A 26,589-nucleotide genomic window follows, 5' to 3' on the forward strand; every position below is an offset into this window, starting at 1 on the left:
ACTGTTGGTGTCAAGAGGGGGAATATGGGGAGATGATAGCATGTGATAATGTTGCCTGTCCAATTGAATGGTTTCACTTTGAGTGCCTGGGCCTGACTGCTGCTCCAGCTGGCAGGTGGCTGTGTCCCGACTGTGAAGACAGCAACATGATAAGCATTTGTAGAATATGAAATCAAAATTTGGCTTATTAGCAATACATGTGAATCCAACAACTCGTTCAGTTAAAATGTCCTAAAAGTGATATCTCCAAACTGTTCAATTTATTCTCATACAAAGGGACATTCAAACACATTGCAAATGATGTGTCTGAAATATACACATTGGGCACTTCTACATGTAATCATGCATTTTTTCAAACACAGTAGTGTGTAAACTACCATTATTTGGGATTATTCAACCGCCATCTGGCTTACTCTAGATGTAGTTGTATGTCAAATGCATGTTGGGACTTGTTATGTTAAAGAATCTAGTATTTACTTTAGTTCGTGTTCGGGTATAGCTAAGTCCTTTAATTGATATTACTGTTTTAGGAGTGGTTTTTGCCAATTTTAAAGGAAGTTATTGCCAAATTTACAATTTCGGGTGTTTCTTTAACTTGTTTTGTGTTGATGCGTTGCTTGAATCACCATGTTCCAGTTTAGTCATTTACACGTCCAGAGAAAAGTTTACAGAACTATGTCTTACCAAGAGGAATAGAGGAAGCCATGATTGTTTCATCTATTTTATGAAGACATTGAAAAAGTTTTGTTTGAGGCACAATTCTTGAAATAAATTAATTTTGGTCAACGTTGTGTATTTGGGATTTTTCAAGTATTGCCCCGGGGGCGGAGTACAAAAATGAGGTTTTGACATAAGAAATTGCCCCGCATAGCGGGGAATTTGCTTCATTTACTTGGGACGCCTGGTCTAATGCCCCGCTATTCCCCGGGTATGGGGGTGCGGGGCTTTCCACTGACTAGTGCATAACATGGTATAAGCATTCATTTTGATTTTGATCAAGACACCTCTCACACCCAACAAGAAATTCTTCGGAGCCAAGGCGATCAAATATTGGCTGCATCAACCTAATCACAGATTCCAGAGGTGGATTTTTGATTGGTACATGGGTCTAGCCATTTTATTTATTTTAGATAATAGATTTCTGATAATTATTTTACGTAGTTTCATATTTAAAACATGTGTCGTATTGCGGCGTGAACGTATCAGGGTCGTAGAAGATAAAAGGTCCATCAGAGTAATTATCTATAAACATAAATTTGCAGCAAACTTTTTTAGTTGATGGAAAGGTCACCAAGACACATGTAACACATGGAGATGCCGGCGAGAAGTGAGATGTCGGCGGGCGCTCCGCACATGCCGGTTTAAAACTCAATACGTACCAATGCTTTATGTCGTAAACTAAAATGAGTCAAGTTAAAAATCTACACAAGGAAAACCTTAAACCAAAGGGAGAGATTTCAGCTGTAAATAGCGAACTCCAGAAGCTGAAATCGACCATCGAGCAACAACGACTTCAAGCAGAAATCGAGCAGGTTGGAGACGCTGCAACACGATATGGAAACAGTGTCCAAAAGAGTGTTGATTTCTTATGTGAGGACCATCATATAAAAAAACTTTCGAGAACTTGCCGTAAGCTTGAAGCGATTTCTACAAGAGTTGACAGTTTGGACGCCGCCATTGATGACTTACTGAAGTACAGCTTTCAGTATAACGTCAAAATTATTGGCTTTCCTGCACAGGATGAACACGAGTCTTCTGAAACCACCACGCAGTTGTGTTTAAAGCTTTTCCATGTTATCGGAACCGAGGGAGTGACGAAAAACGACATTGATATCGCTCATAGAGTGAATAGCCGAAGGGCTGACCGCCATTACCCAAGACCTATTGTGTGCAAGTTTATAAGACGACTGGCCAAAGAAGAAGTCATGGCTCATCGTAATGAAACTTCCAACTTAAACCCTGATGATCTGGATTTATCTGCTGATTTTCACACAAGAAATATCCGAATTCATGAACACCTGATCCTGAGATTACAGCAACTTCTTAGCGAGACAAACAAATTGAAATCAACACATCAATTCCAGTACAGTGGGTGAAGAACTCTGAGATTCTAGCTCGTAAATCTAGTAGTTCTCAGGTCTTCAAATTAAAACGCATGGCCGATCTTGACAATCTGAAACAAAGCTTGGTCAGTAATCCAACTCAGGATTAAGGAGATAAGTGTGTTAATTGTTATTCGTTCATAATCTTAATGATGTGATACAGTTATTGGAAATGGCTTCGCACAAAGAGATGAAAAATCTCGCTAAAGAAAACAAATTTCTGTTGATGGAATTGCCATATTATAACTGTAAAGATCTGAAAAATGCCCACCCGCAGTATAACGCTTTACTGGACACTAATCTAGCCTCCAGGAAATCGATCTATTCATTTAATAGCTTATGATCTTGGTCTCTTTCAGAACGATTCCGTAGACAAAACGATTGATCCTGATGCTAACTTAATGACAACGAGTAAAATTCGTTCGAGCTACTATTCGCCTCATAGCTTCTCTGTGAATTTTGAAAATACCAGAAATAGAGATGTCGTATCCGATTTCTCTATTCTTCACACTAATATAAGAAGCTTAAGAAAAAATATTGAACATTTTCAGTGTCACGTACTCAGTGAGGTAAAACATAATTCTATTCCGTCACCGCACTGAGGGCTCACGTGAGATAGCATTGCGCCTGCGCAAACTCAGTGTGTTGCCGCCTTTGGAGCGAACGGACGTTTGTTTTTTCAACACGCTGAGAATTTTAGTTTTAAGCGATAATTCGCAAAAAATGCCCAAGACCTCAGATAAATCTGAGCTTAAGGGCGAGAAAGGCAACTTAAAAAGGAAAAGTAGTGGCTCTAGAAGCGAACACATTGAAGCAAATGTTAGAATCATCGAAAGAGGTGATGGCGCTGATGGCGCCAAAACTGACTCACATGGTTTACAAGAGCTGGCTGCTACGCTGAGACAGGGTTTCACCCAGATGTCTCAAGATTTATCCAAGACTATTGCTAAGTGGTTCAAACAGTTTCAGTCAGACTTTGAAATACAATATGTTGACACGGAGGAAGAACAGGAGGCAAAATCTGCCGAGAATGACCATGAGGTCAGCGAAGAGCCCCCCACGAAGAAGAAGCGACATGACAAAACTACGAGCTTAGAAGAAGCTGTGACAAAGCTGGCTGACTCAACCGGGGCTCAAAATATGCCTTCTAATGAAGGAAAATTTGAGGTACTTAACAGCTTGAAACAAGAGCTGAAGAAAGAGGAGACGGGCCCAAGTGTAAACACAGAGTTGGCGAATGTAGTGAATGCCATGCTCAAAGAAGGGCTGCCTGAAGAGAAACTTCAGGAAAAGTTGAACAAGTATCACAGACCAGAGAACTGTGAATTCTTGACAAAAGTACGAGTCAATCAACCAGTATAGGACCACCTTACTCCAACAGTCCGGTCCCAAGATGTTAGACTGCAAAAGGTGCAGACATCCATCTTCAAAGGAATGTGCGTGTTGACAAATATGATCGACAAACTCCTTGAGCACTTGTCGTCACTCCCAGCGGGAAACGACCTTCTTCAAAAGTCAACAGATGCACTTACATTGTTCGCTAATGCAAACAGTGAACTCAATCAAAGACGAAGGGAATTTATTAAACCGGATTTACACGATGAATACAAACATCTTTGCTCCTCGTCGGTTCCGATCACTGACCAATTGTTTGACAATGATCTCCCGAAACAAGTGAAAGAATTGACCGAGGTCAATCGAGTGGGAAAGAAAGTCTCCACACACAGTGGTCGATCAACGAACAAGCCTGATTATCACAGGCACAACTCTTACGCACATAGCCGCGGACGCTCAGGAAACCAACATTACAGGAAGCCTTTTTTAGGCTCGTGGAAAAACGACCACAAAAATCCTCCGAACTTCAAGAGGAAGAAGGAGGGGAAGTCAAAATGAATCAGACTGCTAACAACGTTGAGGTAAGAAATGTGTCAGAGCAACCTATTAAAATTACAGGTGGAAGACTAAAACAATTTACCTCTCAGTGGCAATGCATAACCTCAGATCCTTTCATACTTAATAGTGTGAAAAATTATAAAATTGAGTTTGAAAATGGAGAGCCAATGCAGTTTATGCCACCAAAAGAAATAAATTTTACAAAACCAGAGCAGGAGGTCATTGACAATGAAATTGATAAACTGCTGACCAAAGGTGTGATTTCAGAAACCACACATTGCCCTGGTGAATATATTTCTACTACATTCATACGCCCTAAGAAAGATGGAGGGTTTAGATTAATTCTAAATTTGAAGAATTTGAATGAACATGTGGAGTATCAACATTTTAAGATGGATACCTTACAATCGGCAATAAGGCTTATGACTCCAAACTGTTATATGGCCTCAGTAGACCTGCGTGACGCATACTACTCAGTGCCAATTCAGCATAAGGGAAAGATGCAAGAAAATGATGGAGCTTGTTGAGCTCCCAATCCAGGAACTAGCTAGCTTTATAGGGCTTTTAGTGTCAAGTTTTCCTGGAATCTTATATGGACCACTGTATTATAGACAACTTGAGAGGGATAAAACTACAGCCTTAAGACAAAACTATGGCAATTATAATGCTCAAATGAGATTATCCCAAGAAAGCTTTTCAGAGATAAAGTGGTGGTATGATAACATACAGACAAATAACTACCCCATATTATTGCCTAATTCAAAGGTTGATGTAATAATTTACACCGATGCATCAACTAAAGGATGGGGAGCTGTCAAAGAGACAGAGAAAATAGGGGGTAGATGGTCAGAGGAAGAAGCAAAATATCACATTAATTGTCTGGAGCTGTTAGCTGCAATTTTTGGACTTAAGGCATTTTGCAAAAATGAGCAAGGCATTCATGTTAAGATTTACTCTGATAACTCTACAACTGTGAACTATATTAATGCTATGGGAGGTGTACATTCTAGGGAATGTCACACTATTGCTAAAGATATTTGGCAGTGGTGCATAGAAAAACAAATATAGTTAACAGCTGCTCATATCCCCCAAAAATGTTGAGGCAGATCGGGAATCACGCGTTTTCTCAGACAACAAGGAATGGATGATAAGATCTGATATTTTCCAACAGATCACAGATATCTGGGGGGAGCCCTCCATAGACCTCTTTGCATCCAGACTAAATCATCAGGTTCCATGCTATGTATCCTGGAAACCTGACCCAGGGGCAGCCTTTATTGATGCATTTTCTGTAACACTGGATAAACACTTGTTCTATGCTTTCCCTCCTTTCAGTTTAATTGCAAGATGCCTACAGAAAATACAAACCGATTGTGCAGAGGGATTGATGATAGTTCCAATGTGGCCAACCCAGAGTTGGTATCCCAAACTTCTTCGCATGTTAGTGGCTGCTCCAAGAGTGTTACCACAACAACGAACTGCCTTACAAATGCTGGGGATGCCACAAGAAGTCCACCCCCTATTCAGGAAAATGGTTCTGATTGCATGCAGATTGTCCGGCAGTCCTATGAGACACAAGGAATTTCTCAAAAGGCAACCTCCATCATCTTACAGTCCTGGAGGAAAGGAACTACAAAGCAGTATTCATCTTACATCAAAAGATGGACTACATATTGTCATAAAAAACAGATTGATCCAGTTTCTACCACTGTCCCCCAGGCACTAGATTTTTTAGTGGAGCTATTTGAGTCAGGCATCGGTTACAGAGGTATTAACACTGCAAAGTCTGCTCTATCCAGTGTCTTAAAGCCTGTGGACGGGATGACTTTTGGAGCACAAGAGAGTGTTAAGAGGTTCTTAAAAGGAGTTTACGAAGCAAGACCCTCCAACCCAAGATATACTGAGACATGGGATGTGAGCAAGGTTCTGAACTATCTTAAGACAATCTCTATTACAGACTGCTCACTAAAGGATCTGACTTTAAAATTAGTCACTTTAATGTCATTAGTATCAGCTCAACGGGGGCAGACAATTCACTACTTGTCTTTGGAGGACATGGTTGTTTCAGAAACTTCTGTGACTTTTATTATCTCCAGGCCTATTAAACAGTCTAAGCCAGGGTCGAAACCCACTGTTGTTAAGTTTGAAGCTTACCCGGACAACCCTAACATTTGTGTTGTCACTACCTTGAAGGCATATCTTAATCGTACCTCTTCTCTACGTGGAGGTGCACAACAATTGTTTATTAGTCATTACAAACCATTTAAACCAGTTTCCCGGGACACCATCAGTAGATGGGTCAAAGCTGTAATGCAAAAGTCAGGAATTGATGTAAACTTTTTCAAGCCCCACAGTACTAGGGCTGCCGCAACATCTAAGGCTTTGTTGAAATCTGTACCATTAGAGCACATCTTATCAGTTACAGGATGGAGCTCATCTGACACTTTTGCAAAGTTTTATAGCAAGCCTGTTATCAACACAGATAGCTTTTCTAACGTTTTGTTACAAGAGTAAAGTTAATAAACTGTTTTTGACCAATATGACTTGCTTGGTTGGTCATTACTCTGTTCATGTGTGCAGTGGGCTTTGAAGTCTCACGTGAGCCCTCAGTGCGGTGACGGAATAGAATTGGAAAATTAAACGAGACTTACCTGTAAGTTGAAGTTTGACTGAAATTCTATCCGTCACCAAGCACTGAGGGATTACGCGCCCTCCCTTTTAAGGCCCTCCCATTTTGCTGGTCAGGGTTTTCTTTCCCCTGCACACATGGCAAGTGCTCTAAAAACTGAGTTCGCGCAGGCGCAATGCTATCTCACGTAATCCCTCAGTGCTTGGTGACGGATAGAATTTCAATCAAACTTCAACTTAAAGGTAAGTCTCGTTTAATTTTCCAATTTCACGGTATTAGGTGTTACAGAAACGCGACTGTGCGTAGGCGAATCTATTAATTTTATACCACAACTACCTGGCTATTGCTTTGAATTTGTTAAAACCCCGTTGTCTGCCGGTGGTGTTGGTCTTTTTGTTCATGAAAACTATAAATATCGAGTCTTAGAACGCTCTACTAATTCCTCTTATCAAGCCTTGTGGATTGAAATTTCACCACCAAATCACAAGAAAATTATCTGCGGCATTGTTTACCGACAACATAATTCGCCGGTAACAAAAAGAAAAAGGGCCTGGGACCGAAAGTCCATCGCAAAGCATGCATGGATTGATTGGCTGGACAGGAAGACATGTTGACATACATGTGTTGTAATTTATCCTGTTCAAAAGAGACTAATTCAAAGCTGTTTTGAAGGAAAATGCCACATCATTTTAACTGATCAATTTCTTGACTATCTTTCGGATTCCCTCGAGTATTTCAGTAATCACAATAATAATTGATAAACCAACGCGAGTGTATGGGTCCTCAGCGACTTTAATTGACAATATCTTCACAAATAACCTGACGAATAATATTTCTAGTGGCAATATCGTCACCGACTCAACCGATCATTTTTCGAAAGTCTGTATTGTCAACGTAAACAAGCAAAAATTACCACATACAAAAAAGACTAAATTTAGGGATTATTCCAGCTTTCATGCTAATGAATTCATGAATGACCTAAGTGCAATTAATTGGGAAGAGGTTTCTGGTAATTGCGACGTAAACAAGTCGTCCTCTCACCTTTATAAAACTATAAATCATGTAGTTAATAAACATACACCGCTCAGGGATGCTTCAGTGAGAAAACTAAAAATGCTAACTAAACCTTGGCTAACTGCTGGACTAAGGAAATCTATAAAAGTGAAGAATAAATTGTTCTTTGAATCAAACTGGCCGAAATATTAAATATATAGAAATAAGTTAACAACCCTTATTCGATTGAGTAAACAACGTCACTATCAAAGGTTTTTTGACTCTAACATAAAAAATACGCGATCGACATGGAAAGGTATTAACGAAATATTAGGAGATGCGAAGAAAAGGAAAAAATAAAAAAGAATTAACTTCATTCGTTCTAACGAGCATAGCGTTTTATCAGATGATTCTAAAACGATTGGTAACACACTCAACAAATACTTCTCGTCAATAGGGCATCAACTTGCAACCAATATTCCTGAAGTTAACACTACTTTTTCTGATTATCTTGATCCGCCTTTGCAGAACAGTTTTTATTTTGATCCAATTATACCGCAAGAAATTGAAACAGAAATTAGCTTGTTGCCATACAATAAAGCCCTGGGGCTTTATTCTACCCCTGTTAAACTGTTAAAACTTGCCAAATCAGTCATATCCATACCATTAACCAAAATTTTTAACCACTCTGTACTAACTGGAGTTTACCCTGCAAAATTTAAATATGCAAAAGTAATTCCAGTTTATAAGGGTGAAGACGAGACGTTACTTGAAAACTATCGGCCAATTTCTTTGTTATCAATTTATAATCGTTTATTTGAGAAAATTTTATATCGTAGACTGATAAAGTTTATAGACAAGAATGATATTCTTTATGATTTACAATATGGCTTTCGCAATAAACATAGTACCCAGCACGCGATTCTTGATATTGTGAACACCATACATTCTAATATGGACAATAGAAAGTACTCATGAGGAATTTTTATAGATCTTAAGAAAGCATTTGATACTGTTAACCATGAGATTCTTTTGACAAAACTTGAACACTATGGAATAAGAGGAGTTATAAATTCTTGGTTTAGATCATATCTTTCAGATCGCCGACAGTCTATTGAAATAGACAAATGCATATCTGAAACTGAAACGATCGTATGTGGAGTACCTCAAGGCTCTGTACTTGGACCCTTGTTATTTTTGTTATATATTAATGACATCCATAAATTTTCCAAGGAATTTACTTTTTATTTTTTCGCAGACGATACAAGTCTAACTTATGCAAATGACAACTTACGTACTCTTGAACTAACTGTCAATAATGAACTTGAGAAAGTAAGCGAATGGCTTAATGCTAACAAACTAACGCTCAACGTCAAAAAGTCTAATTATGTCATTTTTCGTCCCCACCAAAAAAGAATGCCTTTCATTCCTCAAATTAAGATTTTTAATCCAACTTTAAATACTAGAGTAACTCTAGAGATGAAGGACTTTGTTAAATATTTGGGTATAATGATTGATTCTGAACTATCATGGAAGCATCATATTGACTTTATCTGTCACAAAATTAGTAGATCGGTTGGAATAATTGCTAAAATGAGGCATTACATTCCACGGCGTCTTCTTTTGAATTTATATCATGCACTTATTTCTCCTTATTTAAATTATGGTATCTGTGCATAGGGCAACTGTCCACAGACCTACCTCAATATGATACTTGTTCTGCAAAAACGTGCTCTGCGTTTGATTTATTTTTCTAAACCCAGAGACCATGCAATCCCTTTTTTGATTGAATCAAACTGCCTTCCTTTGCAGTCTTTATTCTTTCAACAGTTAAGCTATTTAATGTATGACGTTCATGCTAAGACAGCTCCTGAAAGTCTTCTCGATAAGTTTGCGAAAATCAATACAGAACATCATTATAATACGCGATTATCTGCAAAAGAATGCTTCTCTGTCAAATTCTCTAGAACTAAAATGAAAAAATCTTTTACTAGAATCGGTGTGTCTATTTGGAATTCTATTCCACTTTCTGTTAAGACTCTCAACGTTTCTAATTTTCGTAAAAAAATCAAATCACTACTCCTTAATGTTCCAGGTAATGAAGATAATTATTTGAATGTTAATTTTTTAATAAAATATTTTGTGAAGTTAACCTGATATATTGTATATACCTCTAGTTGTAATTTTAGTCTTTTTCAAATAACAAAATCCCTTGTACTTGAATTTATATGTAAGGTGTTTCTTTCTGTATGTTTTTGTATTTCTTCTTTTCTTTTTTCTTATGTAATTTAATAACGCCTTTAGTTAAAGTCTTGTCCTGCCTAGATTAGCATTGTAGCTATTTGCAGGACATGAAGTTTTGTAAACCTTATATTTCTTTAAATAAAGAGTGTATTGTATTGTATTGTATTGTAACAGAAGTTGGCAATTTGGAAATCCTATTACTTCAGGATGTGTGACATTAACTAATGATCTACGTGAGAACTAGGCACCAATAACGCATGGTATGTAAAGCACGCGATTATACTAATTGGATAAGCAAATTAAAATCCTTGTCTCTGACTGGTCAGAGACCCAAAACCCCCCCAAAATAGGTCTAAAATTTGCTTTTCCCGCCATGTTAGAGAGTGTTTTCAGTTCTAGTCTTATTTTCATTGTTTCTGCCAAAAAATGTCTCCTTCTGATGTGGGGAACTGGTACTATTACAAGTAACAAGTACTCTTAATAGTAACAAGGACAAACCTCTTCATGAACTGTGCAAAGCCAGGTGTTTACGATGACATACTCCTTCATTTGTTACCCTAGCACAAGTTTTTCAAACAATTCCTCTCACTTCTGTGCCTTGTGAAAGAGGATTTTCTGCACAAAATAGAATTCATGGGGCTTTGAGAAATAAAATGTCCCCAAGTGCAGATGAATGTAAGATGTACATTTCTTATGCATCCAAAAATCATGTAGATGAGGAAAGTGTTTGTGATAGAGCGGTAAAGAAATTCTACGAAATGAGGAAAAGAAGAAAGTAAAACTGTAGAATTACACTTGACTGTGACTTGATATGTATGTCACAATTTTTGGTTTAATATTACTACATAAATTATTAACTAAGACAAGGTGAATTTCACCAGTAAACTAATGCAAGAACTGCTGGTATTAAGAAACATGAGCACACTATATTCCAAAATTAAAGCTTTACTAATTACGTTAACCCCTGGGGGACGAACTACAGCCACAGCCGTAGAAAATTACATCACCTATTTTTGTTGCTATTTAAAGCATGCCCGTGGGGAACTGAGGCTATTTATGCATTAAACCGCTGGATAATAAAATGAAGCTCATTTTCAGCGAAAAGAGCTCTTCGAAACATCGAAATACGAATTTTTCCCGAATTTTTTACTCCAGTTGTTGCCGATATCGCGTCTGCCATTTAAATATGGCGTCGCCAAAAAATTTGTAAGACATCTGTTAGCGAAAAAGATCGAAATGGCGGCTGCAGAATCGATGGGATTAACTTTTGTGGACGAAGATGACTTGCCTGTAGCATTTCTACGAATCGCCTACGTGGATTCTGACAATGAAGCGCCTTCAATGTCGATAGCAGCGATGAAGAGGTAAATAGCGATGAAGAGGAAGGGGAAAGTGATGGAGAATTGAAAACAGCGATGAAGAGGAGCAAAACTACTCCAATATGAGATGGACATCTGCTATACTACCCCCAGAAGGCATAAATTTTCGAGAAGAGGTTGGTATGAGGGTAGAAATGGACAATGATAGTAATTGTTTGGATTTCTTCCAACTTCTGTTTACTCATGATGTTTATCAGCTGATTATTCGCGAGACCAAACGGTTTGAGCATCAAAAACGGCAGCTTGAGGACAATTCCCTGAGTGATCTCCACGATTTTACCCTTCCAGAGCTAAAGGCTTGGCTTGGGCTTACATTGGCAATGGGTCTTGTCAAAAAAAGTACTTTGAAAGCTTACTGGTCAACTGATTCGGTCACCAAAACTCCACTGTTTTCTAGCACCATGTCAAGAGACCGCTACCTTCACATTATGAGATATCTCCACTTTGTAAATAACTGCAATGCCCCAAACCAGACAGATCCCAACAGGGATTAACTGTGGAAAATTAGACCATTTTTAGATGCTCTTGTGCCCAAATTTACAGCTGTATATGCGCCTTCTCAGAATTTATCTCTTGATGAGACACTGGTCAAATTCAAGGGCCGTCTTCACTTCAGACAATTTTTGCCTTTAAAGAGAAGCAGATTTGGAATCAAAGGTTTTGTTATAGCAGATTCAACATCTGGCTGTGTACTTGGTACTTCTATTTACACTGGAAAAGAGGGTCCAGCAGCAAGCAAGGATTTGGCTCAGCTAGTTGTTCTAAAGCTAACAGAGCCTTATTTCAACAAAGGTTACAAATTGTTTGTTGACAACTGGTATACCAATGTACCTCTCTTTCTAGAACTGGAAAAAAAGGGAATTAGAGCCTGTGGAACAGTGAGGGGAAATAGAAAGTACCTACCTAAGGACATTGTTGACCAGCAATGCGAGCAGGTCAAAAGCCTTGTCAGGGGAGAATCGCTTTTCCGTCAAAGTGGCAACCTCATCTGTGTGACATGGAAGGACCGAAAGCTGGTACATTTACTCTCAACTCTCCCTGAGGGTTTGGGAATTGGACAGGTAGAGAGAAGGGTGAAGTCACGAGGACAATGGCAAAGGTAGAACATCGCACAGCCACAGTTGATTAACCTGTACAACTCCATATAGGAGGAGTTGATTTGGGTGATCTTGCCGAGGCGATTTCAGCCGTGTAGTATTGCGATGACTTCATCAAGAGCCATGGCAAAAACGAATGTTTCAAAGATATGCCACTGGTGAACTGGTTCTGATGGACGCCACATACAAAATGACAAGGTATGCAATTCCACTCTCTTTAGTTCGTGTATATACTAACGTGGGATATAAGGTTGTGGCTGAATTCATGTGCCAGTCAGAAGATCAAGCCTTTATAAATGAAGCACTTGCCATAATGAAGGGATGAAACCCAGCGAGGCATCAACATACTTCATGGTGGATTATTCCGATCCAGAAATCACTGCCTTTGTAGAACAATTTCCCAACAGTTTGGTGTACATTTGCAATTTCCATAGATTACAAGCAATGCACTGTTGGTCAAAGTCAAAGAAGAATGGCCTTTCCTCTGATGAGCAAGAGATATTCTTAGATCTTATGAAGAGCATCAACTATGCTAACACAGTAGACAAATCCAAGAAGCGAGTGAACGCTTTGAAAGAATGCCGGCTTTAAAAAGACAAAATGGATGTTCAGAACTATGAAAACAACACATGGCCATCTTGCAAGGTTTAATAAGAAACTCCTTGTTGACAAAACGTTCTATCATATTTCCGACGGCCACGCCCATTAAAAGCTCTATCACAAAAAAAATGAAAAATTTGGTAGTTTTGTGCTATGATTTTTGTTACAATTGGTTACCACCAGTTTATTAAACTTACATGTTTATTACATCACTGGACACCCAGTAGCCTTTGGTTGATTGGAAAATAGCGATAGAAAAAATATCTCGCATGTGCATGTAGCTGACAGATACTTGAACAATGAAAGGTTAGTCCTAAGTGAGGTCCAGGTTTCATTGAGAAATTTCTTGGAAAATGGAGGATCACCTGAGAAGAGCATGTATAAGGCCTTCTCTGCAACTCTCAGGCTCATTCAGGAATCTCCAAAAGACAATCACAGTAAGACTGGCGCATTGGTAGTAGGTGATCACATCATGTGGCTTGCAGAGTGCATTACAAAGGACTTACCCTGGACGACTATAAAACACCATTGCCTTTCTCTTTGTAAATAAATGTCCTTTTGATTTTTCAAAACACACTGTATCTGGTAATTTCGAGTGTTTAGTTCATTCTATTTTATGGATAACTTGAACGTTTTGAGGTCGGTGTAAAACCATGAATTAAGCCCTTTTTTATTATTATCATTATTTTTGTTGTTGTTGTTGTTGTTATCATGATTACTATTATTATCATTATCATTTGATAAGACAGGTCAAGCCTGCCCATACACAAGAAAATGCAATATCACAAGGTAAATCAAATCAATATAAAGTTTGATCACTAGTACAGAAGGCAAAGCGTTTGCGAGTTGCTAAGAAAGCCTGACAAGTCCTTAAGAAAGCTGAGAAGAATGGAGCTTTCTATAAGAAACAATTTATGCAGTTGGCCAAAAAGGTTATCATCAAGGGCAAAAAAGGTAGACGCCCTGCTAAAAAGAAGTTTAATGATCATTCTAAGCATCACCAGAAGAGAATAAAAAACCCTTTGAAGGAGGAGTGCCAAACTACTCTGTCCTTTCTTAGGCTCTACAATTTTATTGCCACAAAAATTGAAGTGCTTAACACTGATACTAATCAGCATGAAACTTTTAATCTTGTTGAAGAGGGAGAACTGAGTTTCACAGAGTCTGATCCAAAGAAACTTACCAATGATGACCTTGATAATATAAACGTGGGGCTCTATCTAAAAGACAAGTTTAACATTTCACATGAGGCCCTGCATGAAATTGCCATCAAAGCCAATGACGTTCCCAACACCTAATCCACTAAGAAGCGAATTATTGAACTAAACAGCAAATGGGCCCCGAGACCAACTCAAGGGGATGCTGAGGGTTTCCAATTACGATTTGCAGAATCCTTGCAAGAACATATTGTGAGACTTCAGCCAAATGGAGAAATCAATGATGGAGAAACTATTAGGATAAAGCTTAGTGGTGATGGAACAAATATTGGAAAAAGGCTTACAGTTATCAACTTTACTTTCACCCTGCTCAATGAAAAGGAGGTGGCAATGGGCGAGAAGGGGAATTACGTACTCGCTGTTATAAAAACTACAGAGACATGATAATCTAAGAGAGAGCCTAGTAAACCTTCGGATGGAAATGTCAAACTTGACGGAAATAAGTGCAAATAACTGCACCTACAAGCTTGCATACTTCTTAGATGGAGACTGGAAATTTTGAGCACTGGTCTGTAGTCTAGGAAGGGCAAATGCGGATTATGCCTGTGTGGTGCAAGTGTAACAGGGAGCAACGATGGAACAAAGCAAAAAGTGGTCAATTGGTGACCCTACAGTTGGTACTAGGACTATTGAGGAAATAAAGTTTTCCACTGGAAAGAAATTCAACTGTAAAGTAAAACCACTATTTGATTTTATACCCATGGATCATGGATCATGTTATCATAGACACATTATATTTCTCTCAGGATTTCAGATGTTTTAATTAAATTGCTCACAAGGGAGTTGAGAAGAGGTGATGCTATTGAAAAGAAAAACATTCTCTGATGGATTCCTAATAGATAAGCAGAAACACATGAGAAGTTATGAAGAATTTATCGAAAGTATTAGGATCTCTTTTAACTTTAGAATCAACAAGGAGAGTAAGAAGCCAGAATATAGAGATCTTACTGGACCAGAAAAATTGAAACTCTTTCAGAATGTAAATATCCCTTTCCTTCTCCCTAAGTGCAGTCAAAACAAAGATATACAAGTCATCTCCCTAAGCGAGAGCATATTTCATCGATATTCTCCACAATTTAAGTTTAGCCGATATATTATTTCCTGAGAGGAAGAAGAAAAAGAGGTCTCCCTGTAAAAACCTTAGGATATATGAAGCAGAGCAGCTGATAGCAAGCTGGGAATACTTGGAGGTAAGAACTTTTACTTTTATCCAGTACATGTCCAGATAAAATGAAGACTAATTAGGCATTGCTTTCATTAGGGAACAATATTCCTCATATAATGGAAAGGCTATAGTAGCTTTGAGAATACTTGGGAAGCAGAAGAAAACCTTTCCCCTTTGTTGTTGAGGTAATTCCTTTATTAATGAAAATTATTTTTTATGGACTTTTTATCTCATTTGTCTTTCAGTTATTGCAAATATATAATTTAAGTCTGTTATATGCATTTGTAAATGCATTTGGTCAAAATCTATTAACATTGGTGTAGTTTTCCAGAAACTTTTATTCTCCAAGACCTGAAGGGCACACTGTACAGAACAACGTCAACAGGATGAGACTTATGCTGTTGAAGGCTCTTAACCACAAGGGTCCTGAACAGAAAGTGTTTTAGAGTTTCGCATTATGTATTCAAGAATTTGTTTTCTGGGAGAGGAAAGGCAGCTGTAGAGTAGAACAGGATGCACTTAGAAGAGATTTATTTCGATGTAAGTTCTTAGAAGCAAAAGAAAGTACCTGTGGAACAAGCGAGAAATGCTGCTGCTGAAATAATTTATTGTTGAAGATTATGTTGTGAATGAACAGATTCCGCTGCACACTGCTTTGGAGTTGTTGAGGAAATTTCTGTTGAATTCATAGAAAGCTCTTCCAATCAAAGCATAGATCCAAGAGGTAAAATACCAGTAGGATACTGTCTTGTTTCCATGGAAAGTCTTGTAGAATTTGCAAGAAGGATTCAATCAAATTCACCATGTTCTTCTGATGAGATGATTATTTTTTTCGCAATTTCCATAGTATTCATCATAAGAGGTACTTCTTTGTTAAGTTCCTTTTTATTTTTGTTGTCGCAGATCATGTAAATGGCCCCCAGAACTGTTTAAGGAAAAGATGCGAATTGCCAAGTGGTCTATGCTGCCAGTGAAATAGGGAATGGCAGAGAAGATATCACTATTGATTAGATGCCCAATTCAGTTGGCAAAAGCATCAGCTACTCTACAATTCAGTGAAGGAGCAACTGTAAAGCATGAGGTGACGCCAAGGCCTGAGCTAGCTGCTAGCGGCCATACCAGAAAGGAAAGCACCAGAAGAGACACTATTGTACACCCAGTAACCTTTAGTTCATTAGAAAATAGCGATAAAAATGTGGCTCACATGTGCATGTAGCAGACAGATAGATTAACTTAAACAATGAAAGGTTAGTTCTAAGTAATATCCAGGTTTCAGTGTGGTGTTTTCTTGGAAAAATGGAGCGTCATTTAAGAAGGGCATATATGAGTCCTTCCCTGTGACTCTCAGACTCATTCAGGAATCTCCAACAAACAATCACAAAAAGACTGGTGCATTGGTTGTAGGTGTTCCCATTACAAGGCTTCCAAAGTGCAATATAAAGGACGTACCCTGGATGACTATAAAATAGCACAAAAATATCAAATATTTTAAGTTTGACCTTTCCTTGAAGCTTTCGCCAAAGCATCTGGTAAAGAATATTGTCCTTAACACAGTCTTGTCAGAGTGGATTACCACATTCACATCCCTGAGATCATCATGTCAAGGCTACCAAAAGGAAAGAGTAACCCCATACATGCACATCATGGTGTACTACGTAATTAGGTTAACGATGCTCCACAAAGGGTTAAAGAAACTTTCAGGCCAAGGTAAATGACTTAAAAGTATAATTTGTAGGAAATCAAAACCATTTAACCCACCCATGTTTTCAGTGGTACTTCTCTACCATCATCTTGCACAGTGTGGTTAACAGACGACTGGAATCTCAAAGTTGCACAAATTTCGGAATATGCATTTTACTCACTGTTATGCTGATTAGCAAAACTGACTCATTGTACTCTAACTTATTACACAACTGGGCAAAATAATTTGCCAACAGTAATGTTGTATGATAGCCCAAAAATCAAACAAATGGGATGCATGTAAAGACGTGCTTCTAGTCCTCGAAAGAGAAGAATATTAAAATAATTTTGAAAAATCACCAGACAGCACAACAAAAGAAAAGCTACCCCCTGGGAAAATTACATCCACAAGAAGTGGGCAAAACAGTCATCCAATATACAGACAGAGAAAACATCCAACCTGTATGAGGCATGTGAGAGCAATCAAGTAGATATTGACAATATGAACCCCACTGATACTAGAGAAATAGAAGTAACAACTCATGCTAGAAACCTTAAAGAGCTCTAACAACATTTGAAGGATGTAATGCTAGCTTGTAGTACAACATGTTAAATCTGTAGAGCTCATCACACGACAAGTAGAGCAGACCAGTACCTATGTACCCAACAACTGGGAAAAGTTCAAGAACTACTTGACATCCCATAACCTTTGGTTGGTTGGAAAATAGTGATAAAAATTAGCTCGCATGTGCATGCTGCAGACAGATACTTGAGCAATGAAAGGTTAGTCCTAAGTAAGGTCCAAGTTTCATTGACCTGAATTGAAGCATTTCAGGGAAAAATAGAGAATCAACTTAGAAGAGCATGTATGAGGCCTTCTCTGCAACTCTCAGGCTCATTCAGGAATTTCCAACGAGCAATCACGGTCAAACTGGTGCATAGGTAGTAGGTGTTCCTATTACATGGCTTGCAGAGAGCAATACAGGACGTACCCTGGACAACTTTAAAATACCATTGCCAGACTCTTTGTCAAGAAATTTCCTTTTGATTTTAAATACACTGTTTTTGGTTATTTCTGTTGTTTGGTTTATTCTGTTTTATAAATACCTTGAACATTTAGAGGTCAGTTTAAAACCACTAATTAAGACCTGTTTTAATTGTTATCATTTTTGTTGTTTTTGTGATCATGATGATGATGATGATTGTTATTACTAAATATTATTATCATCATCATCTTTCAATGAAACAGGTCAATAACTGCACATCAACAAAAAATTGCAATGCCACAAGATAAACCAAATCAAACATAAAATATCAAATGTCAATATTTAAAGTTTGACCTTTCCTTGAAGCTTTAGCCAAAACGCCTGGTAAAGAATATTGTCCTTATCGAAGTCTTTTCCTTCAAAGAACACTCCTTAGAAGTAGATTATGAAAAGTAGTAAAGTTTGAGAATGTGCAGATTTGTCAAATAATCACACTTGTAATCTGCAAATGTACAGTGGACTTGATACCATTGACAACAATGTCACAGAGCCTAAACTTGGTAACCACATTGTGTGAAGCTACAGCAACAATTCATCAGAAACATCTCCATTAATTTTGCATCTATTTTACACCTTCATTGAGATGGGTAAAAAACGGTTTCATTCTTTTAAATACCCATTCCTTGATTGACATGTTAGTTTACCATAGCAACACTAGAGTCTCTTCATAGCAACACTGCAATCTTTAAGAATATACCTTCATTTTAGCTCTACATGTCTCTACCTCGAACACTGGTTTAGTGACCTCTGTTTTTCGTTACTGACTTCAAATGGGGTTATCAAAGATTTACATTCAGCAAAGTTTGGCAAAAATCTGTACATACAGTCCACAGTCCCAATCCTCCATTGCCACAGACTATTTCCAATGAGGATTGTACTTTTCACCCCTCTGTGCAGTCACAACACCAATGATAGTGGTCATCTCTGCCAGTGACAGACAAACATATCGATATAACCATAAAAGACATGCAAGTATATTACAAAGCAGGATTCGCAAAACTACAACACTGCAGCAATGACATAAGCACTGGAAGGAAAGAGGAAATGAAGATAAAACAGACTGGAATACTGTGAGGCATCATGGAGATAGATAGAAGGTTATGACTAAGACAAAAAAAGCATCTCAATTCTCTCTTCAGCTGTGCATACTTTATGTAAAGCTCCCATTGGTTCATCAAAGTGATCATCAACAATATTATGGTAGTTTAATTAAGTATTTATCTCGGTACCATTTTTCCCAAAAATACTAATTACTAGCTGTTTCTTACAATCATATGTAAGGTGCATTAATGCATTTTACACACCATCCATCCCATAATTCTTTATCAATATTACTTATGTAAGGTACAATTCAGAACCTTGTTGTAATAGTGATCCAACAAAACCACTACTTTTTTAAACAATAGTGCTTTGGGAAATAAGAGCATGGGACAAAAACCAGAAGAAAACAAGATCTAAACTTTCAAGAGTTACTCCTTCTTGTGAAAAAAATAACTAAAATGTAACCCAGCCAAGAGCACAGGAAAGCAGGTATTGGTAAAGATATCTCAAGGCAGTTCAACTGGTGAGCTGTTGCCTACCTACATGTTGGGCTTAAATAGGAAATCACATACTCACAGATGACTGTAAACATGCACTCATGATTAGCTAATAAAACCATTCAACTAAATGAGTGAAAGAGATTAAGGTGCCATCATTAAACAGCAAGATTGTGAAAAAAATTGCATCTAGAAAGGGAACAAGAGAGTGAAAGGAAAAGATTTGTGTTGCAACATCTATGCAGTATTCCCTAAAAAGAACCCTCCAAAGGCAGATGGTATAGTTCATGTTACCCAGAATTGAGTGACCTAAGGCAGTTTTATTGAACAAGAGCAATACCTCAAGGATGAAAAAGATCTAAAAGCAAAGTGCAGTGGCAGATCTTCAACAAGCTCCTTGCAAAGACATGCGTTAGTTAGTAATATGCCATATTTTCCCAGCTACACTAGCAGCAAAGGGACTTTCAATTGTTGGAAAGGAACACTGGTACTTGCACGCCATTCCCCTTCAACAAATTGCATGAGAAGCAAAAGCAGTACTTCCAATCAAGAAAAAATCCCAAACAGGAACTTCAATATGCTATGTCATCATCCTCAATTCAGCAAAAAGCTATCCCAGGGCTCTAAAAGAAAATTCAAATTTACCTTTTTAATCCAAAGGCTAGTGAGGGTTTCAATTTCATCAGAGAGATAGGCAACAGTGTGTATCCCTTTTGGACATTGTTAATGCTCAAAGGGCAAAGGGCTCAAAGGGTTTCCTCAGCAACAATTTGTGGTATTGAATTTTACTGCATTCTAATAGCTTTAGGAAAGTCTACGTCAACTAGATATTTCTCATTTTCCAAATGTTGTTCAGTTTCAATCAAATGCTCCTTTACCACCAAGTATATAAAAGTTCAATGACCAACATTTTACAGCTTGTCTTTAGTGTGTTTTAATATCTTTATGAAACTGACATGGCTTTCAGCTGGGTAAGAGATACCAGTAATGATTTACAATTTCTTAATGAGGCTTGGAGGGAAAAATCATCTAAAACACTCAGCTATAAGCTGAATCCCACCCTTCAGAAAAAAAATTCATAAACTGAGTTTAAGTCATGAAAAAGTGGCTTGGCTTCTAGCCAAATAAATATGTCGTATGGAGAAAACTATTTCCCAGGTGCAATAAGACCACCTGTTGATGAATAGCTTCAAAGAAGACCTCCTGATGTAGAGAGAAATTAAGAGGTCATTTGCAAAATCAAAAAAGACATTGGAAGAGTACGTATAAAAGAAGACCACATCCTTAACATCTCTTGGAGATGTATTTGGCAGTGGGGTAAATGGTTTACGTTAGCAATGGTGATAAGTGGTAAATGCCAGCAATGGTGATCTCTAGTCAACCCCCAAAAACTGATGTACCTCATGCTCTTCATATTTACCACCCACATTTCAATATGTCCAGTGGCTTTGAAATCCCCACCTTCATATGGAAAAAACAATTGTACCCCATGAAGCAGAAGTTCTGGACTCTCCTAGTTCTAGGTAGTTCTCCAATTTGCAGTGGAGAAATGATGCAGTCCACCGTGGAGAAGACCAATTCTAGGTGTTAATTGGATAGTATCAAAATGTGACAGCTTTAATTATTAGATGACAGTTTTATATCCCAGCTGAACAAAAAGCCATCTGTAAAAGATTTTGATATTATCTATATGTAACATTTGTGTATATAAATGATATTTAAATGCATGCTTGGGGTGTCTTTCAATGGTTTATCCAAACAAGATAAAATAAAGATGTCAAGGGTTTACCAACAATGAAAACTGTTGAGTTAGCCTCTAGAAGTGCAAAAACAAACTACCTAATGTAACAACACAAGTACAAAGATTGACGAAATGCAAGAAAATAAACAAGTGTATTGATTTAATATAACAAACCATATGATGATATCAGGGCCAGTCTTCAACTCAACAATCAGTGGAAGATTTCTTATCGTAATAAGTACCAAAGTGCATAAATTTGCATACCGCTATCAAAATATATAAAGGTCTTATCGAACCACATTTTGACTACTGCAGTGTTGTTTGGGATGGCTTGTCTCAACAGCTGTGTGAGAAACTACAAAAACTACAAAATCACACTGCTAGAGTAATTACTAAATCAAGTTATAATACGAACTTTAGCTATCTTCTCAACTCTCTCAGCTGGGATAACTTATCAGTCAGAAGGACAAAGCAAAAGGCAAATTTAATGTACAAATGCATTAATAAGCTCGCCCCAAATTATCTTTGTAACATGTTCACTATGAGAACTCTGCCCTTTGATCTTCGTGACGCAAGTCAAAAATTGTACTTGCAGAAACCAAGAACTGACTGCCTGAGGCATAGCTTCAGTTATAGCGGAGCTTCTCTTTGGTACGATCTTCCTGAGGATATACGCACTACAAAATCTCTACGCAACTTCAAGAGAAGAATTGATAAATGGCTCTCTGTATCAGACTCCCACATGGCAAATATGTAAACCAGTTAATAGAAAATTTTACTTAAGATAAATTTCTCCTTTGTTTGCTATTGTCATACTGATATTTTTACCGTGTTAAATAAAGTTTCCATTCATTCACAGATGAATTTAATTTTTTTCTAAAAAAATACTTTCAGATAAAGAAAACGCATAATTACAACCTTACCTTTATTTAATGGTTTAATTTTAAAAGCTGGGGTGGGGGGGGGGTCTTTTTAAGGAAACCTTCCTAAGATTTTCATTAGTGAGTGATTAACTTACAAACATGTTAATCACCATTTTGTTCTCTCCCCTGTGTTGTTAGACCAAATGACACATGACAGTATACATTTCTCTTTTCTATTGGTCAAAATAAAGAATTATCAAATAGAAGCTGTTTCTATCAGTCACTGATGGTGGAAGAGAAGAGAGTGTGACCAATCACTTTCAAATCAAGTGGTTTCTTAACTATTTACTCTGCCTAGAGCTACTGCACTTTGTTAATGAAGCTGACACATGATGATTAAGCTGCACTGTATGAGGACCTCAAAAAATATCGAAGGTTTACTGAACTTTGTTGGCTGCTCAGCCCTGAGCCTCTTAAAGTCAGCATGCTACCCATACCTTCTATTGAGGAAATTATGGTCTCTGAGGAATTTCCTCAGGCTAGAGGGATCCAACAACAGCTGGACTGTTTGATTCGCATAACTAAATAAGATGAAGATGAAATTTTGAGGATCAGCCATCAACAGTTGGCCAAAGAGACAATCCTGCTTAGCACATCACAAGAAAGGGTCAACTTACAACCAGTAATTTGGGCTCTGTCCTGAAGATAATTAGAATCACTCCATCCCCTCTGAAGCCACTCCTAGGAGAGTACAACTTATCAAGAGTCAAAACAGTGCAGTGGGGGGTGGACAATGAAGAGAAAACTATCAAAGCATTCACCCTCAGAACTGGTAAGACAGTCAAAGAAACAGGCATCTGGTTCCATTCCCCTTGGAATCCTTGGGACATCTCAGGATGGTGTTGATAATAAAATTGTTCTGGAAGTGAAGTGCCAATATACAGAAAGAAATGTCTCAATAGAAGAGGCTGTTAAGTCAGCAGCATGGTGGGAGTGGGCTAGGCTATGAACTTATGAAAGACCATATGTATTGGCACCAAATACAGGGGGGGGGATGTACTTCTCGCATAGAAAATTATGTCTTTTTGTTGTATGGACCACAAAAGATGTTGCCATTGTAAAAATAGAAAAAAGATGAAGCATGGGCAGCAAACATCCCATGCTCAACACAATCTCATTGAAATAATCTATTTGAAATTAACTGTGCTAAGCCCCAAATATGATCAGAATGTTGTTTCAAACTCCATTTCTTTTATCTTTATTTTTACAATAAATCATTATTAGGAAATCCTTGTGGTCAGTTGTTGTCTGGAATTGTTCTTACCAGATTTAGTTATGTTGAGAGAGGAAACAGTCTTACCTAAGCTGAAGATATATAACCCAAGGCAAGTAGATAACAGCTACTTGAGGAAGTATGGAAGTACAGCTCTAAGTAAAACCTGATTCAAATATGATATTTTAGGTAAAAAATAATAATAAGCTCAAACAAAAATGAAACAAAACAACTTAACACGATGAAGGCTGACCGCAAAATGCCTCACCCTACTAACAACCTAACCTTACAAACTATGATCCAATTACTCTTTATGCAAGAGTTCTTTCCATAATTCTCCCAGATATGTCATATCAGGACTGCTTGGACAGACTAGGCCTGCCAACGCTAAAAGAGAGACGCAATGAACTATGTAAACGACTCTTTGATTCAATCGCCAACAACTCGGGGCATAAACTACACAACTTACTGCCCCCAAGAAATGAACAAAGCTACTGCCTGCGACAACAGAGAACATACAATCTGCCACGCTCGCACACAGACCGCTTTAGACAGTCCTTTGTGTATGCAATGTCCAAAGATGCCTAGCAACAAACAACGCATAGTACTTAGCTAGTAACTATACATATTTTAATCCCATTAGATACTTATATTTTTATATCATGTACATATGTTTGTGATTAGTTTTAACATTTGCCTATTTATATATTTCTCTGTGAAATAAGCAATTCAGTCTCATGACTGCAATGTATTTGTGAATAAACAGTCTATCTATCTATCTATCTATCTGCACCTTGCACCAGCCTCCAGCCTCTGATATGTATTGGCAAAATATCAATTTATGTTAATTATGATCATTACATTTACATTTTCTATCGTAAATTGTACAAAAGAAAAAAAAGAATTTCTTAAGTAAAAGCAACATTAAATCTCCCTTACATCTAACTAGGAAAAGTATCTCATTTGACTTCAGTTTATGAAGGAAGAAAGACAAGATTTGCACACACCATTTCAGCAAATGAACAAACAACTCTCACAACTTCTACACATTTGAGTTTACTTTACAAAGACTTTCCTAGCCATTTCAAACTGAACAAAGGTAAATCTTTGGAGATTTATTGTCAATGGAGGTGAATAATACTTTCCATAAGACTATTGACCATTAGAATGGAGAGAGTGATAGACATTAACTCAAGTCTGTTTGCAAACTGTTGTTCGTGCACTTTTTTTTGCTCTCTAATTGACAGGTGTCAGAATGTGACCTACATAAAAAGTGTTTCAAAGTTTGCATGGAAGCCTTTTAAATTGCAAAAAAAAAAAAGTTTCTGTGATGCCATTGTTTAATTCAAGTTACCTCTGTTTTACTGTCTATTTGTTAAAAAGTTGCTCAGTTCATGGAAAATCTTGCTGTAATTATAGCCCTAAATCATTCCCAATCTTTTCAGCCAGTATTTCATCCAGTTGAGGAAACAAATAAAAAAGTTCTTCACCAGCCTAGGACCTATGTATTTCCAAAAACCATGACCTCTGTTTTGAGTACCGCCCTTGGCCAAAGGCCAAAAATTCACATACATATAAAGCAATTCACTTTGACTTACCTTAAGTTCTTTCAACACTTTTCCGGTTACACTGCGATTGTGAACTACCTCTCCACTTCTGGTGGCCTGACTTCCTGCCTTTTCTGGCTCTCCTCGCTTTCATACATTCTGTCACGAGGGCTTACAATCCGATACATCCTAAGAAGTTTCAAAATACCAAGAACCTTTCAGTGGAAATTAAGTGAAAATAACTGACTGCCAAACAATTTATTACGTTCATGAAAGTCTATTCAAGACCGTAGCCGACCACTGGGAATATGGAAAATGCCATAAAAGTTTCAAGCGAAAGCACGCGCTATTTCGGCATCAAAATGGCGACTCAGGGACCATCTCTCTTGATCCGATTTCTTGTCTTGTCACAACAAGTACCAGGTTGAGATATACAAAGCTAAACATTTATAGTAACAGAAGGTGAAAAAACTAACCTTTAAATGTATAGAAGAAGCTGCTTCACAGTTCTGCTTTGCTTTACTCTGCCGATTGCGCATAGATTCAAGAATCTCAATCCCTGGGGGCCTGCGGAAGAAAAGTACTGGGGTCGAGGAACGAATCTGACAAGTGTACCATAATTAACGAATTGATTTTAGCGCCGCGATAACTAAAATCAAGGGTACATTATTTAAACATAAAGAAAAACACAGAGGACTCACTGCTTTAACTCACAGTTCTGTATGAAACAGTATGCCGATGCAACTAAGCTACTTGAATTTTTAAGTTGGAAAAATCTGACAAGCCAGCAGGAAATTCATAGAGTTACCATGGTTTTCAAATGTCTGCACGGGCTAGCTCCTGAATATCTTAATTCTAAGTTTAGATGGCGTAACTCTGCTTATGACCTTAGGGACTCTGAAAATAAACTCAATGTTCCTCTACCTCGCACTAACTATTATCGAAAAAGCTTTAGCTATAGTGGAGCCACATTATGGAATAGTCTTCCATGTGATATAAGGAACACAGAGTCTCTGGGGTTATTTAAACGCAAGATCAATGCCACTCTATAACGCACGGCATTCACGGAAAACAGCTCTTAGTTATTAGTTAGTGTTTTAATTTTTAAATAGTTTTAGTTAATGTAATTGCTGATGAATTGTTTCGTGCTTAAATAAAGATTATACGACTATGAGACAAATTTAATTTAATTTGCGTCATGAAAGCGAAAATACTAACACCTCTAGCTTATTACTTCATGTAGGGAATCCATCAATCAGTGCGGCCCCAATTTATTGGCTGTATTTTCGTACCACTTTCTAACTGAACGACAATTCTGACGAAAATTAATGACAAGCCTTTGGCCCTTTGAGCATAGGCGGCCCAAGCTCACGTCTCGAGAAAAAGCCAACGATGAATTCATGAACGCGTCACGCGTTGTGTGACTCGGTGTTAAGTTACGGGAGGAACCGTTGAAAATTTGAACACGTTATAAGGCATAGTATGGGGAACGAAATATGGTCGATTTATAACGATAAATATTTCGAAATCTGAATATTTTACACGTAAAATCAATAAAAACTTACTCATACCCTGTGTATCC

At 37.7% G+C, this 26,589-nt stretch overlaps 1 protein-coding gene, 1 long non-coding RNA gene and 1 pseudogene across 6 annotated transcripts; 2 read left to right on the plus strand and 1 right to left on the minus strand.

Moving 5' to 3' along the window:
• LOC149047982 (uncharacterized) lies at window positions 1-25,592 on the minus strand. 4 transcript variants are annotated; one of them, XR_016184919.1, is made up of 3 exons: window positions 25,484-25,571; window positions 25,059-25,196; window positions 1-130 (listed from the first exon to the last, which is right to left on the minus strand). It is a non-coding gene; the product is annotated as an uncharacterized LOC149047982 (long non-coding RNA). The 4 variants fall into 4 exon arrangements; XR_016184918.1 differs by lacking the exon at window positions 1-130 and adding an exon at window positions 4,040-5,560; XR_016184917.1 differs by lacking the exon at window positions 1-130 and adding an exon at window positions 23,422-23,847 and having other exon boundaries at window positions 25,484-25,592.
• On the plus strand, window positions 1,096-2,751 carry LOC113677700 (uncharacterized). Its single transcript, XM_027194536.2, has one exon. The coding sequence runs from the start codon at window positions 1,404-1,406 to the stop codon at window positions 2,094-2,096; it is 693 nt and encodes a 230-aa protein (XP_027050337.2). The 5' UTR covers window positions 1,096-1,403; the 3' UTR covers window positions 2,097-2,751.
• On the plus strand, window positions 2,826-5,456 carry LOC149047983 (uncharacterized; annotated as a pseudogene). The gene is made up of 2 exons (XR_016184915.1): window positions 2,826-4,018; window positions 5,331-5,456. The product of XR_016184915.1 is annotated as an uncharacterized LOC149047983 (transcript).
• Window positions 25,593-26,589: the final 997 nt, after the last annotated feature.

This window comes from Pocillopora damicornis, chromosome 3 (genome assembly GCF_964200805.1).
Source record: "Pocillopora damicornis chromosome 3, jaPocDami1.2, whole genome shotgun sequence".
Taxonomy (NCBI): domain Eukaryota; kingdom Metazoa; phylum Cnidaria; class Anthozoa; order Scleractinia; family Pocilloporidae; genus Pocillopora; species Pocillopora damicornis.